General features: G+C 46.3%; 1 protein-coding gene across 4 annotated transcripts in view; it reads right to left on the bottom strand.

Annotated features, from left to right (window-relative positions):
- CREB5 (cAMP responsive element binding protein 5) overlaps positions 1–14,741 on the bottom strand; it is a 401,460-nt gene that overhangs the window by 120,835 nt on the left and 265,884 nt on the right. Inside the window, exon 1 of one of the 4 annotated variants that reach the window (XM_044246294.1) lies at positions 4,621–4,862. The exons of the other annotated variants lie outside the window; for them this stretch is intronic. Within the exon in view, the coding sequence (XP_044102229.1) occupies positions 4,621–4,667 (47 nt within the window). The 5' untranslated portion in view covers positions 4,668–4,862. Of the gene's footprint in view, positions 1–4,620; positions 4,863–14,741 lie in introns of those variants that run through there. 4 annotated transcript variants of the gene reach the window in all.

Raw genomic sequence — 14,741 nt, 5'->3', positions numbered from 1 at the left:
TTTATGTTCACCTGGACTTCCTGGTCAACGCTTAACTAAGTAAAATCCGAGACGACATTTCTATCACTGGACTTGAGACAGCCTGGGCCCATTTCCAGCATAAACTCGGGGATCCTAGAATGGAGCCCTTGATGTGCGTTTTGGGCCCCACTGCTGTTATAGAGTTCCACAAAACTCTCCATCGTCACACTTTCCCATTTGCCACACCTTGGAAATCCCTTTCTCTTCAGTCTCCAAAATACCAGTTTTCCCCCCAGAGAAGATACATGAGGGGAGGTAGTAAGCTTAGAAGGCAGCCTCAGCCAACTCAAGATACATATGCTATTGCAAATATAACCTCGTCTTGTTCAAGCCAGGAATGGACGCCGGTTCTCAGGAGCGAAGTCACTCATCTCCATTTCACTTCACTTCCCATTCACCAAGCCACAGTGGGCATGAGTGTGGATGCAAGAGTCTTCTTCCTAACCTGCCGTCTTTATCTCTCTCCACTCTGGGCGCTGGAAATTCGTTAAGTCCTCACCTTACTTTAATCAGAAAGGTACCTTCACCTCTCTCACACCTGATGTGATCTCAGACCTCCTTTGATTTTCTGGATAAAAAGCAGCCTAAGAGAAGGCAGGCTGGGGAAGGTAGAAGCCTGAGTGCTGTGTGGACCAGCTGCCTGGGAAGGATCTGAGGTTGGTTAGCTACATGGAAGCTTCTCCCGGTGGATCCTTGGCAGCCCCACTGGAGCAGCAGCTACAACTTACTTCCTGTGATCTCACTGTAGGCCGGGGTGGGGGCTGGGGGCTTAAAACAGACCCCCATTCCTCACAATTCACGTGGTAGGTACGGTTATCCTCATTTTACAGAGAAGACAGAAACGACGGCACAGTGAGGTGCACTGGCTAGACCAAGACACTGGTAAATGGAAGGGTGATTTGAACACAGGCCTTTGGGCCCCAGAGGCCATGCTGTTTTCAGGAAACCCTACCCTACACGACTCCTCCGATCAACAGATGGTTGACCCATAGTGCCACAGGTGTATCCACCAGGGAAAAACTGAGAGGGCGAGAGGAAGAATGTGGAGTTCAGCACTGGCTGTGGTTAAGCTGAGGCACGGACAGCTGGCATTCTTCAGCCCTCTGCCTGGCAGACAGAGGGAATATGCTTGTGCCTCTTCTGCCATTCCATCAAAGCCTTGCCTCCCCATTCACCTGCTAACATGTGAGGCATGGCCCCGGAGGCCCCTACAGAGGGCAAAGCTGCCATTCAGGCATGTCCCCAAAGAATGTAAAACATGGCCAATATCACTAAGATTGCCCATTAACAAACACAGCCATTAGGCTCCTGACCACCACGACAGTGGTGGCAAGTCTCTCAGTGCTGGCAAGGTAGACCTAGCTTGGAGTGAACAAAGGGGTTAGAGCTGGTATGACCCTCCGCTTTCCCGTGGATAAAAACAACACACATGCAAACTAACAAATGAGTACAAATAAAACCAGAAAAAGCTGAATAAGGGCACTGGATTGCAGCAATGTCAATATTCGGGTTGTGAAATTTACTATAGTTTTGCAAGTTGTTACCATTGGGGAAACTGGATAAAGGGTACACAGGGTCACTATTACTTCTTACAAATGCATGTGAGTCTATAATCATCCTGGTAAAAATATCAGTTACAAAGTAAGAATCAAAACAAAAACTTCAAACACAACAAAACAATCTCCAAACAGTGGAGCTGAGGATTCTTACCCTTCCAAGGCCACCACAGGGATGAAGTAAGATAATATTACTCTGACCTAAGAGCTCGGCTGGGCTCATGCTCCTTGCCCTGCCTCCCTGTCAGTTGTGAGCAGGACATTTCTGATTATGGGTGAACGAATCAGAGCCAGGTCAACATAAACTGTAATGCTCTAAAAAAAGAAATCATGCCCTCTTTATTCCTGAAGAGTCTTGAGCACACATTTGGCACTGATCAGACTATGCACAATGACTAATAACCTTCACGAGTGGTTTCATTTCAGCTCGGGGTAATTTTTGCCCCCACATAGGCAGGGTTGGGGTCCTTCTCCCAATGCACAATTAAGCTGGGCCCATAAATACATACTTTACAATAAGGCCACTACCCTGGAATTTGGCTGAAGAATAGGGATATTGTTTGGGAAAATTATCTTTCTAAGAAGCACATATAGTTTTGCCTTTCAAGTTCTTTGAAGTTTTAAAATGTAGCCTTCGACCTCAACTAAAAACTTGAGTTTGTCTTAAAATTCCTGAAACATAACAAGGAGTCATATGACCTTTTGGGGGAATAAATTCATTACAAATACTGTTCTGTATTATTACGAACGAATGAACACTCATGTCTCTGACATTGTTTTAGCTTCATTTTATGCATCTGGGAAACTTGTGGGGTCTTTTAGAAAAATGTGCTGGATCAGTAATTCTCCCTTTCTCTTCCGGCGCTCTCTCTGACAGACTCGCCCACGTAATTATCTCTCTTCGAGGACTGCTTGCAGGTAGCATTTGAACACTAAGAATTTCACTAGGGGACTCTTCCATGCCAAAAAGCAAAAACAGAAAACAGGCTTCAGAGTGGAGAAAGACCTATTCCTCCTTGCCCTCCGTCTTTCATTTAAGGCACTAATACATCTTGAATTCAAATGTACTTTTCTCTGAAAAGTATGCCAAATACCTCTTAGCAAAACTTTTACAGACCATGGACACAGACACAGACACAGAACTTTCCAGCTGGAAGGGACTTCAGAGACCATCTCAGATTGGTTCCACACGACGTGGGGGAGGGGCTTACGGCCCACCTTGTCTGCTCCCTCATTTTAAAATGAAGCCCAGATGCTTTAATTGATTTGCTCAAGGTCATCAGGATTTGCACTCAGGCCTCTTGACCTCTATCACACCACGCTGTTTCTTCCAAAAATTACCTCTGCTTCCCCGCTTCCCCTACCCCTTCCATCTCTGCCCCAAAAAGGAGAGTGGGGGGTTGGGGGGGGGAGAGAGGAGAGAGGGAAATCCATAAAAAATCATGATTAATTATAACCAAGGCATGCATTAAGGAAAGAAACATAAACACCTTCCTGGTATGTGCCCCATGCCTCATGATGCCTCTCACTGTATGGTGATCACAACTACAAGAGCAAGAGAAGTTCTGGAGTAGCCTGGACTCAGGACGGCTCTCACAGGGCCGGGTCTCAAGCTGCAGGGGGCTGCATTCTGTAACTATCTAATGGTGCTGGCTGGTTTCAGCAAGTTCACAGCCTGAGCAGTGCATCACAGCACTAAGTACCTTCTGTGAAACACACAGAAACGTGGTGCAATTTTCAAAATACCAATCTCTCTCTCTCTCTGGGGACACTAGATCCTTAAAGCATAAAGAACACCATCCTTTGCCCCCCCCCCATTTATTTAGCATTGATTTCTGACTTGCCAACATTAAATAGCTGTTTCTAGACAAATCAGTCAGGAAGTGTTCACCATCTCCCCCACTACCCCAGCATATCGTCTTCAAATTAATTCAGGAACACAGAAGTCCCAAAGATAGCACTGGATTAAATTATCCCACGAAACAACAGAAAGTTACAATTCTCAAGCAAATGCACAGTCACCGTTAACACTGGCCAAAATAAGAGGCAAAGCGGCTGCTTTGGAGGCTCGTCATACACGGGCTGTATGAGTCCACAGTCTAGTCTCAGTGACAAACGCCATTGCACACCTCTTCGCACCCAGCACGCCACACCAGATCTTTCTCCAGGCATTCGCAATTTGCCAGTTACACTCAGAAAGCCACCCCCCCACCCCGCCGCTCCCACCGTCACTTCACTTCGCTCCGACCTTCTATGAAAAGACAACCGTTCTGAGCCATTTAAGAAAGAAAGAGAGAGAGGGAGAGAGAATCCTGCTGGAAAATAATACACAGCTGTGATAATATCATGTTTTTTTAAAAATACCATAATATAGTTTTACTTTTAAATAATAAAAGATAAAAAAAAGGGGGCGTCTGTGAATAATTAGAGAATGCAGGCTGAAGCCAGTTACAGTCACTGCAATTGATAATAAACTGAAAACCCCTTGAGAGCAGGTAAATGCTTTGCAACCCTGACCCCCTTGCTCTCACATTACTTAACTACCCTGCGGTTCTAGCATGACATCACCATTCAGGCGATTGGTTCCTGCATTTTAACTCTCTCCCTGTCTCCTCCGATTAGGAGCGACACCGCAGCAAAGAAACTTCTCCGGAGTTTGCTCTTTCTCGCTTCGCTTTTTATTTGTGGCCTCTTTGCTCCTGTCGTGCTCTGGCTTGCTCTGGGGTTTTCTTGTTTTTGTTTTTGTTTTGTTTTGTTTTTGCCCAACCCCGGCCTCGGTTCAACTCATTCAGGTCGCGGTGCTAGCACAAAAAACTCTTATCAAAGTGAAAAGAAATGCCTCTTCGGGACCAGAAGAGGAGCGGAGGGGCTGGGGAATGAGGAGAAGGAAGAAGAGGAGAAACAAAGACGGGCAGAAAGGGGAGAAGGGAAAGAAAAAGAAGAGGAGGAGGAGGACGAAGACTGGAGAGAAGAAGGCAGTAGGGGCAAAAAAAAAAAAAATTCTATAAAATCAGAAAAAAAGAAAATAAAATTAAAAACAAACCTCATGGACATCACTGAGGCTGAATTCCCTCCTGAGGTGCAGAACATGAGAGCTCTGGAATGAGTGTGTGTAGAATTTGAGCCAAAGCTTAACTAGCCTGAGTGAGTCATATCCTTCCCACTTGATTCCAGGCCAAGGGATGATGTAATGCGCTGGCCCTTCTCTTGCGCCTAGCTCTGGCTCTCTCCCTCCGGCTCGCTCACTTGCTCGCTCTTTCTCCTGGGCTCGCCCTCCTCCCCCTTCTCCTTTTTAGCTCAGTGCTGGTGAAGTCACCATTTAAATCTGGCAGAACTGAAGCAAAAACTTCAATGTAACCAAAACAGCCTCAGGCCGAGTTCCAGACTCGGGGAGCCTTCGTGGTGCAATTGCCCTTAGAAACGAGTAAACAGAGGGGGAAACAGTGCCGCCTGGGGATGGCCCAACAGCTGCCTCGGACTCAGAGAGGGACTGGGGGGCTTCTGTGGGCAGGGGTCCACTGGTTCCGATTTTTTTTTTTTTTAATATGCTGGTTAAAAAAAAAAAAAATAGAGTCCCTGCGTTCAGAAATAGGAAGGGAGACACCAGGAGAGGTGAAGACCCAGAAGGGTGACCAGTCAGGTTGGCAGGATGGGACTTGAACAACCGAGACAGGTCCCCAGCCCGGGCTTTTCTTCAGAACCAGGTGACGGGGTTTCCATTGCTCAAAGCTCTTTTTTTTTTTTTTTTTTCCTGGAGCTGGATGGGATTTTCTATTGCTGGATGCCAACCACCAGCCCTCCAGAGATTTCTCGCATCTGACCTCCCTGTCAGCAAGGGCAAACTCACTTCGGGGCCAAACACGCGCCTGCGTCTGAAGCCATCAAGAACCGGGCAATCACAGTGGCTTCGCCCCCCCTCTGGCCCTGTGTTGGTCACTCCGTAATGGGCGGAAGGGAAAAGGGCCCCCAGTCTCCAAACACAAAGCTTGACTTTCTGAGATTAGCACTCCACTCTCAGGTGAGCTGTCCACGAAGAGGGAATTAAAACCTGTCCCTCCTCAAGATGAATGACAAGCTGTTCATTCCTCTACCTGCTGAGGGTGGGCTTGAGGAGGGGGGGGCAGGGCAGGTGGGGCTGTCTGTGAGTTTAAAAGGATACGGGGAGAACAAACAGTATGTGTGTCTCTTCTTTAATTACAGAGTGAGGAATACCAGCCTGAGGTGGAAATGGGGGGGTTGTAGGGGAGTCAAACATCATCCCTTCGCCAACAGCCCCGAAACCCTTTTAACTGCAGATTCTACCCCTCACTTCACACTTCTGCTCAGACTTAACCTAGAACAGTCCAGACACTTGCTGCTCTGTTAGCACTGCTTTTTAACCCTACCTTCCCTTCCCTTCCCTTAATCTTCCCCTCATCGTTAAATGCCTCCTTAAAAAAGAAAAAAAAAAGCGATTTTCAAAAAAATGGGAAGTTGACTAGAATTTTTTAAAAAAATACCACAAAAGCAGAAGAAAGGCGTGGGGTTGCAAGGTTTTGTTTTGTTTTCAAAAATAATCATAGCTTTTACCCAACTATTGCCCCTCGTCACTTCTGTGCCCTAGGAACCAAGAGGCACTATTCCCACATCAGTCTCCTCTCCTCCTGTAGCCCAGCAGAGAGGATCCCCACTCCCCCACTCCCCAATCTCCTAGTTTATGGAGATCTCTGCTGCTGGGGACAGGGCTGTTAATCTGAGTCCCTTGGAATTTAAATCACAGCTTCAGGGAATATGGAGCTAAAAAGCAAGGTCTGCTCCCAGCGTCTGCCTGACCTGGGGGTGGGGGGGTGGGGTGGGGAAGAGCTTTCTTCAGCAGTCTGCCTGGAGCGTGACATCCCCAATTGACGCTGATGCCACAGTTTCTGCAGTGACACCTTTATCAAGGCAGGCAGCTCCGAATTAAAGGTGATCAGCCGTAATTACAGCTGGCGCCACGGAAGCCCGTGGCCTGACAGCGGCAAATGTGGTTGTTATAAAGTCTGGTCCACCATGTCAGTGGCCTGTATAACTCATTTACGTCTGACTCGCCAAGCAGCTATTGATTTTTCTTCTGATGCAGAGAATAAATAAAACAAACTCTTCAATCACTCCTACAGGCCCTTCCACTTCGAGGTAGGTTGACAAGATTTTATATAAACTACTCTCTCCCTTTTTGAAGAGCCACTGACAGTGTTGGTTAATATAAAGCTAAGGACTTTCCCTTTGCCCCTTCTGCTCCCTACAACTCCTGCCACCCCCCTACCTCCCCACCCCCCCCCCCCGCCAAAACTGCCACCCGCTCCCCTCCTTGCCTTAGCTTTCCTAGTTCACTGTTTTCTTTATATTATTATTTTGGGCATCTCAAAATGGATATGTGGTAGAAGGTTTCCAAATTGACATCTTCCTGTAACCTCAATGGGAAAATGATCTCTCTGTGATTTTTCTTAAACTAAGTCACAGGGACAAGGTTCAGGGGCTAGAAAGTGGGTCCCTGCCCTCCTTTTTTTTTTTTTTTTCAGTGGAGTCGGTAAAATGGACCCTGTACTGTAGGTAAAGATGATGTAAAAGGAGCGTTCCTGTCTCAGGAACAAAGGGGATGGCAGCTTTGGCCAAAGCCAGGCACAGACTTCTCACGAGGCACAACAGCATCTTTGCTCTGGCCAAAAGAAGGAAGGGGCCAAGAGGTTCCAAGGTGGTGAGTGCGGCTCTGATCAGTGAGTGGCATGGCCACTGGGTTCAGAGTTTCTAGAACCCAGGCAGACGCCAAGATGTACCAGATGATGCTGCACTACAGCAACAATGGGCAGGACACACAGACATTCCAATAAAACTTCTTTGGAGTGCTGGCCTGAGTTGGAAACAATTTCAGAGTTCAAAGGGGTCTGAGTATTTACATTTGCACTTGCCGGTCCAAACAGAAGTACCCTTCCCTGCCATTCCAAATCAGGCGTTTTCACTGGCTGCTGGGTTTCTCCCCACTTGAAAAGAAACCCTGCTTTCCCATTTTCCTTCCTGTGAGCAGCTAATGATAGAGAATATCCTGTTCCCAAAAGGAAATTCCCCCCACCCCCTCACCCCCGGACTCCAGAGCTTCCTTTTTCACCCATCTGGCCCTCTCATTGACTCCCCACACTGCCTCCCTCCCTCCCAGCCCCCGGCCCCTTCCATGTCCTAGCTGCTCTTCTGAAGAACGGGGGCTTTGCAGATAGGACTTGTGAGATGCTGTAATTCCAGTGGGAGCCTTCTTAAAAGTAGCTCTCGGCCAGCAGGCTAGGCCTCCAGATTAGCTGGCTTGCTCAGGAATGCTTGCAACACCCTCCTTTCAGAACGTGTCATCCTTGGGGAGAGGGTGGTGGGTACCGCACAGCTGTTCCGTGTAACTCACTCCCAGACTCCCAGCTCCTGATGAAATGTTCGGCTCCGGAGAAGCGAAAGCCTCCGCGATTTGAGCTCAGAGTTCAGAATGCGTTTGGACCATCTCCAAAACAACCCACTAGAAAAGACACCACTTGGATGGCAGGACTGAAGGGCGCAAGGGCCAGCTAAAGTAAACTCTGTGTGCCTGGGTGAATTTCTGAGCTCAAACACATGGAAACCCACACAGCAAAGAGAAGAAATGATAGCGATCCTTCCTAGAGAGAGTGGATCTTTTTTTTTTTTTCTCCTCTTACAAGGGTTTGAATTTATTCTCCTGAAGGAAAGGCATATCGTCTTCTTTCAGACGTTGTTTTTAAAATTTGACCCATGATTCCTTCAGTCCCAGTGGAGTTTGAGGGGCCAGATAATTTCAGCGTTAAATAAGCTGTAATGACTATCATATGTACCCGGCCATAAACCTAGTATTAAAAATTATTCAGAAAAAAGTGGCATCTCTTCCTTTTTTAATTTACAATAACCATCCAGGTGGTTTTCTAAGGCCTCCTTTGCAAATTGCTTCCAGCGAACCTTCCGGTCACAGACCACGGCACACCCACGTGGTGTCATTCAGCATTCCCTTCAACTTGGGTGTCCCGTGTTTTCACAGTGGACAGAGGCTAAGGGGCTGTCTGGGTGAACCTGTGCAGCATGCTATCCTAAGTGTGTACTAGCAGGATTAGCTGCTTTAGATGGTTGAGCCTGTTAGAGTCAGCTCCCAGCACTCCCAGGGAGAAAAAGAGACTGGTCAGTCCTTGGTTACTTCTGTCTCATACCTACTTAAGCTCTTACATCCCAGCCCTAGCTCCAGGTGCTCTCAGGCAACTTGCTGGCCTTTCTTGTGTCCATGCCTACTTGTAAAGTTCTGAAATGGCAATATTAAGAGTGGCTCAAACAAAAGAATGGATTTCTAATGGTGGAGGCATCGGGGTAGGCATTGGGAGGTTATGAGAGCCCTTTGAATGGCCCTAAAATATCATCATTGGTTCTGCCTACTCAGAGCCGTTTGGCCCTAACTTCTCCATCTCTAAAAAATATATGTGTCATTAAAAACAAACAAACAAACACCAAAGTACATGTCATTGTATTGCTTGAACTTCTCACAGTATCTGAAAGGTAGCTGACACCCAGTTAATATTTGCTGAATAAATGAACAAGTGAGTGAATGATTATATTTCTCAGCTCAGGCACTACTTTTTCCATGAACACTTTGCAAGACTACTATGCTGGGATAGATGTCCATTTCTGTAGCCTCCCATGCCATCCTGGACCAGATCCTATTCCACTGTAAGCCAGTTCTGGAAGGTACCTATTTCCATGCCTGTCTTCCTCATGAGTCTAGCTTCTTCAGGGCAGAAATGGGCTTATCCATCCATCCATTAGCACCCGGGCGCCTAGCAAGCACCTGACTCACACACAGTAGGTCTTCAAGAAATGTGACTGCAGCTGGAGTGTTGACAGCATAGGCTGCTCTGTCTTCCTTGACTATTTTTCCTCCCAAAAGTCCTCTTTCCTTTTGCATCCTTAGCCTTTTTTTCTGTGGCTTCCTTGAGATGTGGAAACTAGGAAACCTGGAAGAAGAAGAAAATCCTAGGAAATCTTCTGGTTGGCCTTCTCCATTGTGCACTGCGCCATTTCTCCTTGAAGGACCTTCGATCCTCCTTGCTCCCCTTTTCCTGGATCCACATGATGGTGATGCCAGAATAGGCATCCTGAAGTTTTTATCAGTGCAAGCTGACACTAGACTGTTTCCTCCAGTTTCCTGTATGAAGCACCCAGGGGAACTGAGACTTGAGGTCAGGGGAATGCATATTTTCCTATTGGTCGGGGTGTTGAGGTGTCCTGGGGAAAGGGAGACTGCCACCAGGACATGTTTGTGCCCAAAGCAGCAGTGATGTCAGTTCTAACCAGCTGTCCCTTCAACTCAGAGTTGGAACTCTGGGAAGAACACTCCAAAAACTGGTGAAGGACACTCAAACATTTGTAGGTAAAAGTATAGAGAGGATCAGAGCCTACCGGGGTTGCCTGACTACACTGAATTCATGTTCCGGTGTTGAGTGGAGCTGGGACACGGCATTGTAGATGAAATGGACTGGTTGAGGAGAAATTCCCCTGGGAGAGGGGGACCACCAGATGAAGTGAGAGAAATGGGCCTCTGCCACAGGCTCTGTGGATAACTCTGGTAATCTACCAAATTCTCCTGGTCCCTCTGACAAAGCATGGTGACCAGGCCATTCTAGAGTGAAGCAGGTCGGGGGCACAGGGTTCAGAATTTAAGGAGGTGCTTACTCTTGGGGCTGTGCAAATGCAGGTCGGTAATTCTGTAATCCTGAGAGTGAGCCCCTCCTTAGATGTGGAAGCTGCAGGGGCCCCACTTGCCTCTCCCAGTCCGGGCCCTGATTGGTGAGATTTACTCCTCTCTGTCCTCCATTAGCACCAGGAAGACTGGTGAAATGATATGGGAGAAACTCTAAGTCTACCTGGCCGCCTGTGGGGAAGAGAAGCGGGGCCTACAATAGATTGAGCTTTCTCTTGGAAGTGTCACCTGTCTTCAATCTGTCTTCCTTCTCAATTTCATGTCACTTAGCTTGCTGTTCTATTTTTCTCTCATTCTAATTATTGTGTGAAACATTAAAACTGTGGCCTTCTCTATCCTCTCTGCTAGAAGTTGTAGAAATTGGGGGCGCCTGGGTGGCTCAGTCATTAAGCATCTGCCTTTGGCTCTGGTCATGATCCCAATCCTGCTTCTCCCTCTCCCACTCCCCCTGCTTGGGTTCCCTCCCTTGTTGTGTCTCTCTCTGTCAAAATAAATCAATAAAATCATTAAAAAAAAAAAAAAGAGGGACGCCTGGGTGGCGCAGTTGGTTGGACGACTGCCTCCGGCTCAGGGCGTGATCCTGGAGTCCCGGGATCGAGTCCCACATCAGGCTCCCAGCTCCATGGGGAGTCTGCTTCGCTCTCTGACCTTCTCCTCGCTCATTCTCTCACTGTCTCTCTCTCTCAAATAAATAAAATTAAAAAAATCTTTAAAAAAAAAAAAAAAAGAAGTTATAGAAGCTGAGAATTTTTCCTAGTTCTGCAGCTATCATACATGTCTCACTGACATATGTACGTATACATTCATGAGTCCACACATGTCCATATATGCACACATGCACGCATACATACATACATGGAAACTTACATATATATGAATATATGCATAAATATATAGTCATCATTAGCCAACATTCATTGAGCACTGATTCAGTGCGTGCATTGTGTTAGATGTCCTGTAGATATTAATTTTTTTCATCCTCTCAGGGCCCAGCAACACTATGAAGTAGGCACTATGAAGAAACTGACTTGGGATTGAATAGCATGCCTAAATGTCACACTAAGGCTGAGAGTTGTAATAAAAGTTGTCTAATGCCCAGGTCAGGGATGTGACGCTATCACCTCCTTGTTCTGCATCCGTGCCTTAACGCCTTCCGCAACCCAGACGCTCCTGGTGAGCAGGCTAATCTGTGTGAGCGGAAGGAAGCTGTGTTCTGGGACCTGGAAATCAGGAGGGGAAACGTAGGTCTTTTTAGCACCAAGCTCCCAACCAGATTCTCCCAAGGAGGAGGCCTGGAGTAGAAGCAGAGAAGAATGAAGCTGTATGGCATAACGTGGAGGGGTTAGACATGCAGGAGCTTCCCCCTGTTAGGAGATGAGAGGCCTATGCCCACCTCTCACCGCTCACCTGGCCTCCATCACCTCCCTGAAATCTCGTCAGGGACCCCAACTGGTAGCTGCACTGCAAAGTTAATACCCCGGGGTCCCCAAGTGACCGCACACCACTGGTTTTCAAGCTCCATGTTTCCTGGTGGGGCTCCTTACTTCACACGGAGGAAAATGGGTACCTCCCGGAACCCAAGTGTCATGTTCCTGAGTATCCACAGCTAGAAAAGCAGCCAGTGGGGACGGTCACACACATAACGACTTAATATGCCTTGGCATATTACAAATTCCAAGTATTGGGGGTATCTTCAATCTGAATGTTTGCCCCTCACCCCCAATACTTTGCAGATGCACAACAGGATTTTCTGAAACAGACGACTTAGTTGTTTGGATGAAACATTCTCCTGGTTGTTTTCAATGAACAATACAGTCTCCTAGTTGTTTTCATGATTAAGCCTCTTTAAATGAATTTTTAAAAAACTATAAAAGTAAGAATGAATTTAGAGACATTTGAAGGGTATTAAAAATAAAAAAAGAAAAGTGGAAAGCCAGGAATTGTATTTGTGGTTTTGTTTCTTTCCCAGATATTCCTGCTGCATGGCTCTGTGTGTATTTAGTAACTGACCTCCCCGTCTTCTGAGCAGAGAGGTTCACCAGCCCTGATTTATTCAGGGGGTCTGCAAAGAGAGCAAGCCCTCCAACACTTGTGCCTGGAGGGGATAAAAGAAGTTTTTTTTAACCCCAAACACGAAGCTCTTGGGCCTTCCAAATGAAATTATCTATGTTTTCATTAACAGAGCCCCTGAGTTTAAAAGTTGGTTTTGATAAGAGAGAATAAATGAAAGAGAAAACTGCTGACATAATATTTTGGTTTCCAGGCCCACTTCCACATTTTACTGTCCCTCTCAGGCCCGGACGCAACTGCGGTGTCTGTACCAGCACCAGAATCCCAAATAGAAAAGGCGCAGTTAATCCTTCCTGATGCTGAAATTTAGCTTTAAACTTTCAAAGAAGGATCACAGGGACACTTTCATATGCACTGGTAGATGTTTCTGTCTTTCTAGAAGTATAGTACTATAGGACTGATAATTAACTTGCTCTCCTTCTTCTCACCTTTCCTATGAGACCAAAACTGAGTATTAGGATGTCCAAAGGGTCTTTAAGTTTGGGGATGAGAGATCTGAGCCTTCTCATGCTTCATCAGCTTTAGAATTCCTCTGACATAAGCAGAACTGGGAAGGAAAGAGATTCAAGTACCACCAGGGAAGTCCGAGTGCCCTATTCCTTTCCCTTAGCCCTCACCCAGACTGGAAAGCACGCTTTCAGCTGGTGTTGGAACATAACCTTTCTTGAGTAACAAGCCTCCTTGAGATGCTTGTGAAAACCATACAGCCTCCTTTTAACCACGGACCCCAGGTTTACTATCCCCACAGAAACAAAGCATGCTGCCTTTGTATTGAAATATCAAGCTATGCTCTTTTACAGGTAAAGCAAAGCAGCCTTGGGCAGCTGAATCTCGATGCTTTGAAGGCTGACCCAGATCCTGGCATGATAACGTGCAAACCCAGGTCTTTTTCTAGCTCAGTCGTTCTCAGATTTGCTGTACCTGAGAATCTCTGGAGAACAGATTAAAATGCAGATTTCCAGGTGCTACCTCAAAGACTGTAACAGCAAGGAGGAGCCAAAGCATGTGTGTTTTTAAGCAAAACTCCCCAGAGATTTTGAAGCTAGTGATCCACAGACCACCCTTGACCAAAGATTGAATTCTACCTGGTCATCCTGTGGTCATAGAAATTTTACAAGTAAATTAATAAATAAAAGAAAACACACTTAAATGTGTGTATGTTTCCCCCGCAATTCAGGGTACAGGGGAGCTGTGATCTTGCTTATGTCTTATTTTTTAAGGTAAAAGTTCTAGTAATCTGACCTAAAATTATTAAGCCTATAAAAATTGGCTACAGTGTCTTTTCCAAAACAGGATGCTTATGATGGATGGAAATAAAACACTTATTGGCAGTAACATGACACCATTTAAATGGTCTGTGGAATTAAGGTCCCAGGACCCCTGATAAGATTAGAGTTTCCTGACCTGTGGCTAGCTTAGCAAGGCATTTCTCTCCTATGTTTACTATCAATGCTTCCAGATGTTTACTTTGCAATATTCCCAGTCTCTTCATGTGACAGCCACAGGGTGGGTGTTTTGGGAAAGGGAAAGAAATAATAGTGGTAGCCAAAGAATGCAAGCGAATGGGGTAGGCCCACCACACCACACCTTTAGCTTAACTCGGTTATCTTCTAGAACTTTAGTTGAACAACAAACAGCAGTGTTGGTTCTGTGTATTACAGAATGCTACAGAATTCTGCATGGGGTCTGTCGCCTTCTCCAGAGTTTTGTTTTTGTTTTTTTTTTTTTAACATTTCATTTATTTATTTGAGAGAAAGAAGGAGAATGTGAGCACGAATGGAGGGGGAGGGAAAGGGCTGAGGGAGAGGGAGAAGCAGGTTCCCTGCTGAGCAGGCAGCCCTAAAAGGGGGCTTGATCCCAGGGCCCTGGGCTTATGAAGGCTACTACTTAGCCCACTGAGCCACCCAGGCAATCCTTCTCCAGAGTTCTTTACCCATCTGTTTCTCTAAAGGATGTTTTGGAGTTTTTCAGAAGTATTCTATTTTTATCCTTGTAAAGTACCATGACCATTTGAGAAGAGAAAGTGCCGGTCCCTCCACAGACCCAAAAACTCGAGTGACAGATGAAGGGGAACGAGGATCACGACCTGTGAGTCATCCAGGGCTGCCTCCACTGCTAAGTAGGAATTAAGTGTCTGAATTACAATGATAGTCTTTGTATAATTCCTGTTTGACCAACTCTCTGTCATATTAATACTGTCACAAGAGCCCTGGAACGATGATTAAAACAGACACTACACATAAGTCCAGGGAACAGTCAGAAAGGAAAACCTTGGTAGGTGCTAAATGGGAAAATAATGCTTTGACAGGAGGTACCAAGGCTATAGGACATAAAGGGCGGCAAAC

The sequence above is a fragment of the Neovison vison genome, chromosome 4 (assembly GCF_020171115.1).
Source record: "Neovison vison isolate M4711 chromosome 4, ASM_NN_V1, whole genome shotgun sequence".
Taxonomy (NCBI): Eukaryota; Metazoa; Chordata; class Mammalia; order Carnivora; family Mustelidae; genus Neogale; species Neogale vison.
Note: the sequence above shows the minus strand (reverse complement) of the source record. Positions and strands in the feature narration are given on the sequence as shown.